Genomic DNA, 14,559 nt, shown 5'->3' with positions numbered 1-14,559 from the left:
GCCGGGCCGGGCCGCCCCACGGCCGCCCGCTCGCGGCACCCCGCGCCTCCCGGCGCAGCTCGGCGAGCCGCGGGCCGTGTGTGCGCCGAGGGAGGGACGGAGCGGGTCAGAGACGCGCGGAGGGCGGAGATAACCCCGCGGTGGCCGTCACGTGGAGCAGATGAAAGGGAAGCGGCTTGGCAGGGCGGAGAGGAGCCGGGGCGAGGGACGGGGAGCGCGGGGCTGGCGGCGGCGAGGAGCGGGGCGCGGCGCAGCGCGGCGGGAGGGCCGCTGCCATGGGGCGCTGACCCGCCCGGAACCCCGGCCCCGGAGCTGGAGCCGCTCGCGAGCGATGCGCGGCGGCGGCGCGCCGCTCCCCCCCGCCGCGCGATGAGGGGCTGCGGGGCCGGCGCGGGGCTGGCCGTTCCGCCGCCGCTGCTGCTGCTCGGGCTGCTGCTGGCCGCGGCGCCGGGCGCGGCGCTGGGCAAGGAGACGGCGTTCGTGGAGGTGGTGCTCTTCGAGTCCAGCCCCAGCGGCGACTACACCACCTACACCACGGGGCTGCAGGGCCGCTTCTCCCGCGCGGGGGCCACGCTGAGCGCTGAGGGCGAGATCGTGCAGGTGAGCGCCAGCCGGGGGGCGCCGCCTGCCCCAAGATGGCTCCGCGGGCCCGGCCGCCCGGCACCTGGCGGCACAAAGCCCGCGCCGGGCCGGGCCGCGGCCCCACGTGCGCCGCGCGGCCTGGGGGCGCGGGGCGCCGCGGCCGCGGTGACAGATTCGCGCTGGCGCACAAAGGCCCCGCCGCGCTCCGCGCCGGCGGCGGGTCCGAGGAGCCGGGGCCTCGCTGAGCCGGGCCGGCGCGGAGCCCCGCGGGGCTGCCGGCGGCGGCGCCGCCGGAGCCCGGTTTGACAGCCCGCGGCTCCCGGCGACGGCTCCCCCGCGGCGGACCGGCCCGCGCGGTCCGCGGCGCGAGGCCGCGCCGGGCCCCGTCTGCGGCCGGGGAGCGGCGGGGCGGCCGCGCCTGGCCCCGCTCCGCGGCGCCGTGCGCCCGGCCCGGCCGTCGGGCAGCGGCGGGGGCGCGGGCCCCTCCGCCGAGCGCGGCGCGGGGACGGCCCCTCGCCGGGCGCCGGGCTGCGGGGCGCGCGCTCGGGCGGCTGCCGGCTGCCGGGGCGCCGTCGGGGCAGCGCCTCCCGAGCGAGCAGCCCGGTGCGAAAATGCCGTGGAGGACGCCGACTGCAGCAGGCGCTTGCTTTTCATCTTTGTTTCCTTCTGGACGTCTGGTTCTGCTGGGCGGCTGCGTTGGCATGCCCGATACGCCCGCTCTTGGAACTCTGCGAAGCGATTCTTTCTTATGAAAGCTTCTCTTGACTTTTTCATCGGATAAATAATGTTTGTGTTTATCAGAATGCAACTGTTCTTTACTCTGTTTGAAACTCTGGAGGTGCTTATCAAATTTCTTTGTAGTCACTTATAATTGTTGACTTTATTTTTTTTTGGCCTTTGGCTAAGTAAAGAAAAATGACTTAAATGGTGTTTTAATAAGTTTGACTGTTAAGCAATTGCTAGTAGCAATCCGTATTAACAGTTGTGGAGTTCTGTATATGTATGCATACATACATGTGTACGTGTGTGTGTGTATAATTAAAAAAAAAATCTAAAAAATAGTAAGCTCTAAAAACTAGTAAAACGCTAAAACCGCAAATATGTGAGTCTCAAAAAAACCCGCTTTTATTCTTCTTTTGATGTAAAGAATTCTGATTTTTAGCGCATGTAATTTCAAAATAGTTTCAACCAGGAGGCTTTGTTGTAAAAATTCACTTCAGGCAAAAGAGTTGTGAGGACAAGCTGCTGATAAGTATTTTTATTTATCCTTCCAGAGAAAACAGGGATGGAACAATTAATGTATGTTTCTGACATTTTAAAAAAGGTAATGCCACTAGGGGTTGGAGCCGATACTGACATTTTCTTTCCTTTTGGTACATTATAAAACATTATGTGTTAGACTCAACTCTGTAACTTTGGGGAAAGCAAGAGACACTAAAGTTTCACTATGCGTCAGGTGTTGGTGTTAAGAATAGAACAGAGGCTGTTTACTGAGGTCATACTTTTCTTGAGATTGTAGGTGAAAGTGGAGAAAAAAAATACACTCTTTGTTCAAGACTCAGGTTTGAATAACTTTAAGGAGATGTAGTAAGTGGAGTTTTGTAGGCTTGTTATGTGTAACATCAACCATCTGCTTCCTCTAATGCCTGAATAGACAGCCTCCAAAATAGGAAAGACTAAAAAGATTTACCAAATTATGTGGCAAATCTTTTACAGTCATTCAGTCATTTACCACTCAATAAACTGTTTCGCTTGTTCATCTGTACATTTGGTAGATAACATATCATGTACAGCCTATTTTTTTGTTGTTGTTTTTTTCTGAGCCACGGGGTATGCTAGTTGTGTTTTGGAGAGGAGAAAACATCAGACATTGCTCCAGAGCAGCTAGACTAAATACTATCAGTTGCATTTTCACCACTGATGTTTTAGATTACACATCGCATCCTTGTCAGTGTCAAGCTTCCTTCATCTCCTGAAAGTCAATTTTTCAGAGCCAAAACTCACAAACATTTTCACAATGTTGTCTTGCCTCTGCTTTTCAAATGGGCTGTATATTTATGAAACTGTATGAATCTGCTGGTTTGGTTCATCATTTAAAGCTCACTGTGACATTTAGAAAGGGATCATGCAGCTCATGGTATTAAGAACCTGTTCAGCAGTGGTACATCAGTCAAAGAGCGTCTCTTGGCCCCAACCATTTTGTCAATGCACATGGCTTTCAAAATGTGTTTTTCATTAAAATGAAATTTTAGAAATTCTTGAAAATCAGGCACGCATTAAAGAATGAATCAAAGCAATTGTGGTTTTTGGACTACACAAAGACTTACTTTTGTTTATGTTAATAGCATCAATTACTCATTGGTGTTGAAAGTCTCTGAACAACAACAAAAAATTAAAAAACAGTGCACTTTCTTCTTTTGATAGGTCACACATTCACTCTTAAACTGGTTATTGGTCAGATTCCTATCCAGCAGTGGTATGCTATTATATTGTTTCTCATGTTATTATGACCAAGTCTTATTAGGGTCAAGTGTCTACCAGAATAACTCTTCAGAGAGATGAAATGTTCATATGCCTTCTTTAATGTGGCCACAGTTTGTATTCAGCAAACTCATCCCTAGGTTGCTGTGTCAGCTGGTCCTTAAACTGCTCAAAAGTCTAACTGTCCCAGTGGTATCTGGCATACTGGAATATGTTGTGTTTCTTGGGGCAACATCCTGGCATTAGTATGGTTGAGACTGGAAACTGAAAACTTCTGATTAGAGAGTGATTGGGAAAACAAGACTTTGTTGAAACCTCTAAAATGAAATTATGACCAATGAAGTCCTTACAGTTGAGACTTCTTGCAGCACTCTGACCAGAAGCTCAGTTGCAGTTCTGTGTCAAACTGGATGCTACATGACCACAGACTTACAGTGCTAGGACGGTAGGCATCACTGATTTGACTAGCAGTGCCTCTTTTGCCTGGAGAGGGATTATATATCTCAATTCTGCTTGTACTGGGCAAGGTACTGTTCCAGTTGCTTGTTCTGTCAGGTAGCTAAGGTGTGGAACATCAAATGCCTTGTTTCTTGCAAAATTGTTATGATGATACTGGTCAGGTGAGGTGCTGGGAAAAGTGGATTGAACTTAGTCTTTGTTTTGGATTGCATAAAAAAATCTGGGTTATTAAAAAATTATGTACATTCATTGTTGTTAATTCTCTAAGTCATTCTTTTTGCTACTACTTCCTTAGGTATGCTGCTGAATACAGTCGTATCGATGGTTTACCAATATATACATTTTTTAAAGAGAAGCAGTATGGAGGAAAGATTTAGGAATATTATTCATGGTTTTTCATGTGTGATAAAAGTTTGGGTTATGGTTGAATTGTTTCTGCTTGGAAGCCTCAGTAGGGGAATAATGAACTTCAGGTAGCCATTGAACAGAAGTGACATATGGATTACATAATCTCCAGTTGCTTATATTTTTTGTGCTCCAAAGTTAACAGTTTAAAGAGAACAAGCATAGCTCTGAGCTTTAAGCTCCAGAAAGAAAACAGACGTAGGGCATTTCTGAACTTCTTGCAGTCGTTCTTTATAGCAGTGCCACTGCCCATCTTCTTCCAGTTGCAGAAGATGGGGAAGCTTAGAACTGGACTGCAACATCATGTGCCTGTGTGTTCCTTTCTCCACCATGCCTCTCACCCCCTATTTACTTGAATAACCTTTGATCTTTCATCTGTTTTCTCAAAATGCAAAAATTGCTAAATTGCCAGGTAGGCTTTTCACTCCAAAGTATCAGCAGCATTTTTAACAGTGTCGAAAACAGTGACTTGAGATAACTGTGTGGATATGTAGAAGTCTGGCAATAATCACAGGAGACTGAATCAAGGAAATGCTTGTGTCCTTTGAGAACAGAAAACAACACAAAAAAAATCATTATTATTTTGTTCTATTTTGTGAGCAGGCAGGTTAAGTTTCTTTCTTCTTGCTTGAGTTGACTGCCTGAAAGCCATTCAAACTGAGGAAGTGGAATTATTTGTGGCTTTGAGTCACCACCTTGTTGGATGTTTTCTTTGCTAGTTATGCTCTTAGAATATGAAGACAACAGTGATTGGTTTTATGTTAGTTCCCATACCTTAAATGTAAAGCACTGGTTTCAAGTAACGGTCCCAGGGATATCAAGGATAATATATTTATCTGATAAAACCAATTTCCTGGTACCTGTTTGGAAGGCTCAGGTTTGCATTGCCATCACGTCTTTGGAGAGGAGTATGTTGGAGTTGAGCAGTCATTGAAACGTGGCGCTCTTTCTGACATAAATAACTGACACTCTGTGGATACTTAGAATAGGATGAGGGAAAAGGCTGTTGAGCATTTACTGTGTTTCTCTATTTTGGTACACAGAGGGAAGACCTAGCATGTTTCTGTTTTGTCTTATATGTGAAGCTGGAGTAGGTTATGGATTTTGTTCTCTCTGATATTAGTCTTTGATGTTGTGAACAAATCCTCTCACTGGGCAAATGCTACAAGGCAAATGAGATGTCCATGACAATGTCTGAAAAGCCATTTAATGTGAACACTATCCTGCTTGAGCTTGTCATTTGAACTTCTTTCAGACACAACTGTGAGTCCCATCACCATTTTGAAGGCCTGACCAAAGTTAAGGAGTTAACTTTAAACAGGTAATTAGGCTGAATCACCGATGGAAGAGACTTAATTGCTTCTGTCTTTATAAATAAGTAAATAAATGTCTGAGCTTCCATAGTACTTGTTTTCTGTTTTATTTATTTTTTATTATTTTAAATAAAGGTAATTTAATTCCACCTCCTTTTTGTTTGTAACAGCATCAGGCGTGTGTCTGTTGCTATGTACGCAGAGCAGCGAATAATTTCTATGTTTGTTGCTTTGCTGTTTTGTGGATCAGAAACCTTGTCTAATCTAAGCTTCGGTTTCCTTTTGTTTTCTGGTTATCATTGTACCTTAGTACAGTTTACTTAATCTTGGCGCCTAAGTCTTAACTTGAGTTATCCAGCTTGTGGAAACAAAACTCTTCTATACTACAGCCTTGCTACATGCTTGGAATAGCAAAATATTTTGCCAGTTCTATTTGTATATTTTCTAAAATCTCAGTTCTTTAAAACATATAAATAGTTTTGAAGCCTGAACTGGACGTTTCAAATTGTTCTCTGAGTTGGCAGGGCTTGTAATCTCTCTCTGTTTTGGAAGAGTGTTGATAGGTGAATAAAAGATTAAAAATGCAGGTTTAGTGCTCTGGACCTCATGCTACTTCTGCTGCAGTTTCTGCTGTGTTCTGTGCCTCATCTGAGCTTGGCTGGTGCTTATTCTTCAGTAGTTGAACAGAAGAATGAAGATTGCCTACGCCCAGAGTCGTGTGGCTGCTTTTAGGGCTGGGGTCCATATCACTACCTGTTACGTTCTGTGCTGTGAAAGGAAGGCATTTTTTTTGTGTGAATGGAATGAGTAACTACAGGTGCTACTAAGTGTTTTGCAGGAGAAGGCTAAGATGATAAAGGAAGCATAATTCACATTTAAAATAGGCAATTGTTGAGGTAAAGATATGCACAGTTTTGGCACCTGGGTAGCCTTTAGAGTGTGTAATGCAACAGCAGTTTGCTTGAAGTAAAGGTATTGTAGTGGGCTTGATTCAGATTAGATTAGCCTGGCTGTTTCACTGTTTCCATCCTTACCTCTGTTCCCTCCTCCCACTCCTCCTTTTAAGTTTCCATCATGCTTTAGTCCATCACATACTGTGGTGCACCGTAGTACTTGGGGAGAGCTGAAGACAGCCCATCAAAGTGTTTTGTGTAGGTTTCTTGTTCTCTTACACTGTTGTGTCTTGATACTGTGCACTGTCCTCACGCTGTGAGCTCCAACTGAGTTATATCATTGCTGCTTTTAATTTACAAGAGGTTTGCTTTCTCCTTGGCTTCTGAACACAGTATTATAAAGAAGGATCATTGTATTTATTAACTCCTCAGTATTGCAATATCCAAGATGTCTCTTGGAATGGGGATAAAAGTGCACGATAACTCCTGTGCTAGCTTTCTGCTGTTGCATTATGTCTACTTGCAGCTATAGCGTTCTGCTTTGAGAGTCCTGTACTTGCAATGTCCTATTAAGGTATACTGCAACATTAAGAGAATGTAAGAGGCAAGGCTCAAAGACCATGCTGAAAAGGGACATTTGGCTGTTTAAAACTTGTGTGCACATCGTGCTCTCTTCACCCATTGGACAGTTTCACACCTGCTTTCATAACTTCCACAGAAAGAATCACCTTATGAAAATAGTATAAGGGCAAAATTATGATAGAGTTTTAAGGGCCGACAAATTGTATTTACCTAGTTGAAAACTTTGAACTTAAAATCTTTACACATATAATTCATTAGAGCTTGGAGCATAAGGGTACCAGCGAAAACCGTTTCTCAATGAGTCTAAGACAATAATAAATAAATGTTTCTAAGCATTGCTACAGGGGGAAGGGTTGTCCAAAATACAAGGTACCAAATTCAGTGGTGAATTGCTGTTTCTGGAGGAAGTGTCTGTTGTAGTGGCTCAGAGTTATGGCAATACTTGAATCCTTCTACCAGAGCCTTGTCAGCATTTGAGGCTGAGACAGTCACTTGAGGGCAAGGTAGGAGACACCGTATAAGAAAATGAGGTAAAAGGTATCAAAGTACAGCGAAAAAGGTACAATGGAAAGAGCAAAAATTGCTTATGTAAAAGTTGCTTATTGTAAAAAAAAAAAAAAAAATTGCTTATGTAAAAATTGCTTATATAAAAATTTCTTATTCCTATCTAGAGGAATAAGAATGAAGTAAGTTAAGAAAGTAAGTAGAAGCGGAAAGCTTACAATGCTGGATCCTGAACTCAGGTCAACTAGTACAATTTCTGTTAATTTCTAGAAAAAGGTGGGGAATATAATGGAGGAAAATGTCATTTGTGGTAGTTCAGGTAACTTTTTCAGCATAGCTCGTAAGTTTAGTTAAACCTCTTCACAGTCTTTTAAGGTCTGCATTGTTGTGAAATTTGTGCTAGTTGTCAGACTGCTGATTGCTTCCTCTTCGATGTACTCTTGTTGCTCATCTGGGAGGTGGAGCTAAGAAGAAATCCCAAAGAGGAGAGACATTCAAAAATTGTTAAACATAGAGCCTTTTGGAGAACCTTTTTCGTTTATACATATTTATGTTAAGACTGTATGTATGTGAATATAATGGTTTAGATGTAATTACAGCCTGCTTCGTAGTGTTACCAACACTTGTGGCCGGCCATGCCCCACGGATAGAATTGGCACATGCTCTCTCTGAGCACACCACTGGTGGATGTGATTATGGGACAGGGTAACTTTGTTTTAATTGCTTTATCTAGTGAAGGGCTTCTGAAATTTTTCTAGATGAAGCATGTAGAGGTCATGATCTGGTGTGGCATAACTTGGTAAGAAAGAAATGCAGGCAGCTTTTCTCTAAGCAGATCTTATAGGAAAGTTTTGAGTAGTTGTATAAAACCATTGATTAGCATACGTAGTAATTTTCTTCCAGTTTATACCATCTTGTGGTGGAGCATGTATTTAAAAATGCTCCCTTTTTTATTACAGTTCTCTAGTCCATGTTTTGGAATTTCAAAGTGAGGCCCTTCTGGACCAAAATAACTTTCATAAACATAGTTTTTCAATGTGTGAATGCTTCCAAGAGGCCAGCATCTTATAGGTTAAGGAAAGGTAACATCTGGAGGCGGTAATCTCCTGTATCTGTGAGATTTCTTTAGCCAGTTATGTAAGTGGTGTGTGTATTTGCATTAATACTAAATATATTAAAAGTGCTCCATTTAGGATGTGTTAAATATTAACTTGTACATATTATCTCTTCTTTTGGGCATCTTCACTTCAGTATACACATGTAGTCAGATCAGAGGTTTTTGTGCCTACATATGAAAACAGAATGAATGCAAGTTGAATGCTTGGCCTCATTTCTTGTGTTTCCTGACTTGAATGGAGAGCCCTTCAAATTAAAGAAGATAGGCAAAGGAAAAAGAGATTATTTTTAAACAAAAACATGTTTTGAAATTGTTATAACAGCGACACAAGATTTATGTTAAAAAATAAATAAATCATTTTTCTGCATTTTTCTTGACTGCTTGATACTTGAACCAGAAATGACCAGGGAAGTGTGATCTTTAGGATACCATGTAGACTATCAAAATTTGTTCTTTACTGTACTTACACCATCGGTGAAATTATGTTTATGGTAGAATTGAGTAGAAGTGCTTAGAAAATAGGGTTCTGGTGTCTTAGAGTGTCCTCCTCACGGTGATGAAGTGCAATCATTCATTTTTTTCATTTCATTTTCATGGTGCTTTAAAAGACTTTTGTTGTTGCATTTGTCTTTAAGATGAAAAGCCAGTTTACAAAGGTTGATTAGGTGCCTGTTATCTTCCAGACACAAATACACCCTTAAACATGCAGCTTAATATGTGCAGACACTCCAGGCTTCCCAGACGCATGTTACTCTGTATATTGATGCAAGGATTTTTGTTGTTTTCTAAAGCTGCTGGCCAGCTTAAACTTACTTTTCGTTTTCTTGAGCTTAAGCTGTTTTATCATTTTGTATCATCCTTAGTAGTCAAGCAAGCTGAAGAATCAGTGAGGAGGTGACTCTCCTGACAAGGAAGTAAGGGGCATATTTTAGAGTCTGCAGTCATGATTTGAGTACAACTGTTTAATTATCTGTACAGGCATGCATGTTGCAAGTATGTGCCTCCTGCTGTGAATTTATTGCATGTGCTTGGTAAGCAACTTCTGCAACACTACAATCAGAAGCATTTAAAAGTTGCTTTTGATTCAGGAAAGACCCTAGTTTGCGCAGTTTCTGCCAACATCTGTTTTCCTAATTTAAGCCTTTTGATGCTTGCCTGCTTTAAAAAACAAAAAGTGTATTAATTTTGGGTGAGAAAAATCCTTCTCCTTTATTTCTCTCTTCTCCCCTCCCCCCCAACACAGCAGAGACTCCAGCCACGCTTTTCAATGAATTCACCTTTGGAACTGGACAGTCCACTTTGGTGACAGATTAAGAGAAGTGTAGATCTGGAAAAATGACTTGGAATTATAGATATTATTCTGTTTCTTTTTATATACCGATGGGTCAATTCTCCTGAAAGGCTGTAGTACATGGAGAAGAATCTATTTTAAAGGCTGTGATTTATTTACTTATTTTCTGCAGAGACTGCCCTTGAAGATTTATTTCTTTGGGCCTGGCTATATGGTGGCAGTTGCAATTAAGCCCTGACAGGTTCTACCTAAGTAGTAGTAGTAGTAGTAATAATATAATGTTGATGATGATATCTGTAGCTCCTAGAAGAAATGTCAATATTATATATACATACAGTTATATATAGTGTGCTAGTTGTGCACACTAATGCTCTCTGTTCCTTCTCCACTGAAATTTTATCTGTTCTTGCTGATTTTGGAGATAAGGATAGTGGTTGGGATACTTAATGTAGCAGTTGCTGCCTTTTCTCAAGCAGATTGGCATTTCTTGTAAGGCAGCATCTAAAGCCCATTGATGGTATATACTCTGTAACACGAAAGCGTATTGGTTCCCATTCCAGTGTTGTACTTTACAATTGTCCAGCATACTTTCCCATATGTGTTTTGTATTTATTTAGAAGACTTTTAGAGCACATGCTGTCTAGCATGCTCTGATGGTAAAGGGTAAATGAACACCTTAAGGTCTGAATGCCAAGCTGGCAGACATCCTGAATGGTGTGTAGCAAAGCTGAGAGCTGAGAAAAGAACCTGTGAAACAGAGCCAGAGATTGCTGTTGAGTTTAGTACTTAATAGGAGCCAAGGACTATAGACCTCTTTTTACTCAGAGGCAAGGTATTCCCTGTCTGGGAGCTGGCTGTGTTTTGTCTGTTTAAATGATAGTATCTTCTGCATCCCAAGACTGTGTCTGAGGGAAAAACATTGTAGAGTAGTTGATGTGAAAAAATTCTCAGGCTTTTGCTTATTTGAGAAAACTGTGTTGCCAGAGCTCCTCCTTCCCCACCACATTTATAACTTTCAGTGATCTCTTTTTAGGTTTTGATACATGGAATTTACAGAGATTTTTCTATAGGGGGTTGCAGTGGGTCATTGGGATAAATTTATCAACCATGTGTATTCTGTGTATTTTCAGTTAACTCTGGGAGCTAAGTCTCTCCAAATAACAGAAGTCAAAGAAAGAGATCTGGTCTTCTTTTGTCTACCCCTTTTGCCATCTTCAGACAACCATGGGAAGGTCCAGGAGATCTGAAGTCTTTCAGACAGCTTTAGTATTAAGTATAGAACCCTCATGTGGAAGAGTCAGCTGATACGTTTGCTCGTGTGTGTGTATGTGTGATGTATGCAATATGATTAAAGTAAAGTTACGCAAAGATGAAACCAGGAAAATCTTATATGTATTTTAAGACTGCACAAGTATTTGTTTCCAGGGCTTGGATAGGAGTGTGTCTGAAGGCTAGAGACACACTCCAACTGTGCAGGTAATATGGGAAGAAACTACCGTCCTTGTCAGCAAGAGGACTGAAGTGTTCTGAAAGAGTTAAGTTCTAATTAGCTCACTCATAAGGTATTTAATATCCTTATTAAACTCAACTAACTCAACTGCTGGTTCACTTTTTTTTTTTTTTTTCTTATGGTGAACAAAATTTCTTGAAGAGCTGAGCCTCTGCTTCTCAGATCAGAGGCTCACATGTTGAAGCTGGCAGTGCTAGAGGCTAGTTCCTATCTGTGTGACAGCATTTTTAATTTAACAGGACCGGCTTTGATGTGCTCAAATATTTATAGGAAGCTTCAGATCACTGCAGTATGTATTCTTTTTAACTGGAGCAGAAGTTCCTCCTCACATAACAAACTTTCATTCCCTCCGTTTACTCTTGGGTCTCTTTTGGATTTGCACTCATCTGAGTAGTTTTATGTTTCAAAAATACTGTTTATGTGGGGGAGGAGCCACTTGATTTCCCTTCAACTCTTTGCAGTTTTGGGGTAGTCCAGTTGCTGCCTTTAAGCTTCTTGTTTGAAACAAAGTACAAATACTTGCATTGTGGAAGAGACAGATTTAGAAAAATAAAACTTAAGCAAAATGCAGTTATCATGCAGCCTTCTCCCCTTGTCTCTGGGAACATTTGTGTATCCACAAGGGATCAGACCTGGGATCTGTTGGAGTCAGTCATCATGAGCCCTCTCAGGAGTGCAGAGGTGTCTCTTAGATACCCCAAGGAGGGAGCTTTCAGATTAGCTTGTGGTTAGTGGTTTAAAGAGGAACTGAAACTTTGGGGTTAGGCTCTCAGTGGGAACTGATCAGAAATTATGGAAACAAAGTTTTAATTGGAATTTGCCAGTTTTCTAAAAACTAACAGTTTCACTCATCTTTGACTTGCATGAAACTCTGATCAAACTCAGGCAGGAATCTTAAAAAAGATATCCATTAAATCAGCTATCAACTAATTTTTTGACTGCAGCTTTTTCTTTTTTGCCTCAGTAGCTTGCTGGACATACTGTCTCTAATTCTAGGCCTTCCAGCACCCATGCAGACAAGGAGGTATCTCTGTCAGAGCTGGCACTGTAGGTCCTCTCAAAAATGGAAACATGGTGGGTTTGTTTTGCCACTTTTAGCAGTTTTGGTGTTGTAGAAAGGCCTGATTGTGGTTTGAATCTTTGCCTTGTTTATGGCAGAGGAGGAATTGTATGTCATATGAAAGTGTTTCCCCAGACTAGCTTTTAAAGTAAACTTTTTCTTCCTTTTTCTGTGATGTTTCTGTTCTACTTTATCCTCCCAACTTTCTGTTGTGGATCTCGCGTAGACTGCCTTATCCCAGAGAAAACCTTGTCATGGTCAACTGGGACGTGGAATCCTAGAATAAAATCACAGAATTGTAGAATATCCTGAGTTAGAAGGGAAAGCGAAGCTTTGTTTTGTTTTGTTTTTCCTAGAACTTTTCCATGTTGAGGCAGATTTCTGTATTTTGCTGTGCCGTGCCTTGTTTTTGTTGTGAACTTCACTGTGTTTTGTGTCATATGATGATCTCCTAATTAGAATATTCTTCTCATATGCCTAATTGGGAACTCAGTTATTTAAGTAGCAGATTTTTCATGTAGATATTATGTCTTTCCACCTTTTTGATAGTAACTTGTTTTAAAGCACTATCTACAGTGAAAAAAAAAAGTTCGTAAATTTAGATGTTCCTGCTATAGAAGCTCTTTGTTGGTACAGCCCATTCTAGTTCAGAAAACGAAATCAATTATGTCACTGCCTACATAGCTAAATAGTGACAAGACTCAAGCACAGGAGAAGAGTACTTGATTATCCACACTGCCTGCATGTTTATTTGATGCAAATAGTTTGCTCAGAGAGTGATGTGTCTTGTTGGGGAAATTCTGTGGGGAAAAAAGACCTGTAACTTACTAACGTGGAGTTTCTAAAATATACTAATAAACTGAACTTTACTAACATACAAAACTGGGCAAAGATCTTGGTGTTGCTTCTTCTAGAAGAAACAGAACAAAACAAATTGCCTGTGGCATCTAAATACTACTTTTTCATGGTTAATTTTAAGGGAAGAACTATTTAGAAAGTGAAGCAGATGTGTAGTGTCTTCAGAAAGTCAGCGTCATTTGTGTGCATTCTACTAATGCTGGTACGAAGTCCTTGTCTGAATTATGTGGCTGCTGCAATACAATTTTCAGTGCTTGCATCTAGAGATGCATGGATGTGATTGTCACTTCATTTTTATGTCTTGTGAGACATGGAAATTTCTGAAGTACTAAAATATTCAGTGCTTTTGTGTCTGAGAAGGATTTATCCAGAGATCACAGTTTAGTTTTAGTTTGGTTTTGGTAGAGCTTTGGTAAAGCTGTAAAAAAGCTGGACCTCCCTCCTACCTCTGGCATATGGTACTATTGTAGTCAAAAAGAATTATAGAATACAAAAGAAACAAAATGCAAGCTGTGTATGGCACATGTGAGATTTTTAACCAGCTCTACAACATTTTCCTGAGAAAATAGAAAAATACCCTGAGTATTTGGGTAGTTTTTTTGAGGCTTTACAGTTCATGTAGAATTTACATATTACTTTGAGTCTAGATTCGGTAACTTCTTAAAAGACATTTTTGGATGCTTACATAACTTAGAAAGGATACTTTTATCCAAAAAAAGCACTTACTAAGATTGAAGAAACAGCTCTAAACTTATGTCACTTAGGAATGAGCAGTAATACCAAGATTGTGACTCAAACAGGAACTTCATTGCCACCTGAAGTTTTAACTTTCAAGTATCTTTGTCAACAAAAGATGCATTGTAATTAAAAAAACTAGTATGCTTCTTCAAGGCTGTAAGTAGAGCTTCTTTTGAAGTAAGTTTCTCAGGAATTTTTGAAGTATGTCCCTTCCCATTCCAAATAACCCAGTACCAAAATTTCAGTTATAAGGACAGTAGAAAGGAGAAAGGGATATTTTCTTCCTTGTCACTTCTCAGCTTGGAAATTAATAACAACCTGTATCTAATACTAGGATGAAACTGCAAGTCAAATTAAAAAAAACAACCAACCAACCAAAAAAAAAAAAAAAACTTCCTGATTTTTAGCTTTGTAGAGCAAGATTTTTAATTCCTGTGATTTCTTTACTGTTGTTGGTTTAAGATCAGTTTTCAGGGCTGGTGTCTGCCATTGATATATCTGTGCATTTACCTGCTTTTTTTCACAAGCTTTCTTTTGTACAACCTGTTGCAGAATGATAACCTAAACAAAGGAAGTTGAGGTGCTATACTGAAAGTTGCCACCCATGAACTGAAAGGTTAGCATGTTATATGCTTACTCTTCCCCTTCCCCATTTGAAAAGTAAGATGTCAGCCCGAAGCCACCACGTTTTCTTTTCTAGTGATTCTCTTCTTACTTGAGCTCACATCTCTGGAAAGAACTTTGGGACTATAAAACCTGGTTTTGT

At 41.4% G+C, this 14,559-nt stretch overlaps 1 protein-coding gene across 2 annotated transcripts in view; it reads left to right on the top strand.

The window, feature by feature from the left end:
- Positions 1–232: 232 nt before the first annotated feature.
- ZNRF3 (zinc and ring finger 3) overlaps positions 233–14,559 on the top strand; it is a 95,145-nt gene continuing 80,818 nt past the window's right edge. The window contains exon 1 of one of the 2 annotated variants that reach the window (XM_038187660.2): positions 233–600. In XM_038187660.2, the coding sequence (XP_038043588.2) occupies positions 370–600 (231 nt within the window). In that variant the 5' untranslated portion in view covers positions 233–369. Of the gene's footprint in view, positions 601–996; positions 5,249–14,559 lie in introns of those variants that run through there. The other variant, XM_038187661.2, reaches the window with a different exon arrangement.

Source organism: Anas platyrhynchos, chromosome 16 (assembly GCF_047663525.1).
Source record: "Anas platyrhynchos isolate ZD024472 breed Pekin duck chromosome 16, IASCAAS_PekinDuck_T2T, whole genome shotgun sequence".
Taxonomy (NCBI): domain Eukaryota; kingdom Metazoa; phylum Chordata; class Aves; order Anseriformes; family Anatidae; genus Anas; species Anas platyrhynchos.
The sequence above is the reverse complement of the archived record's forward strand: the minus strand, read 5'-3'. Positions and strand labels throughout refer to the sequence as shown.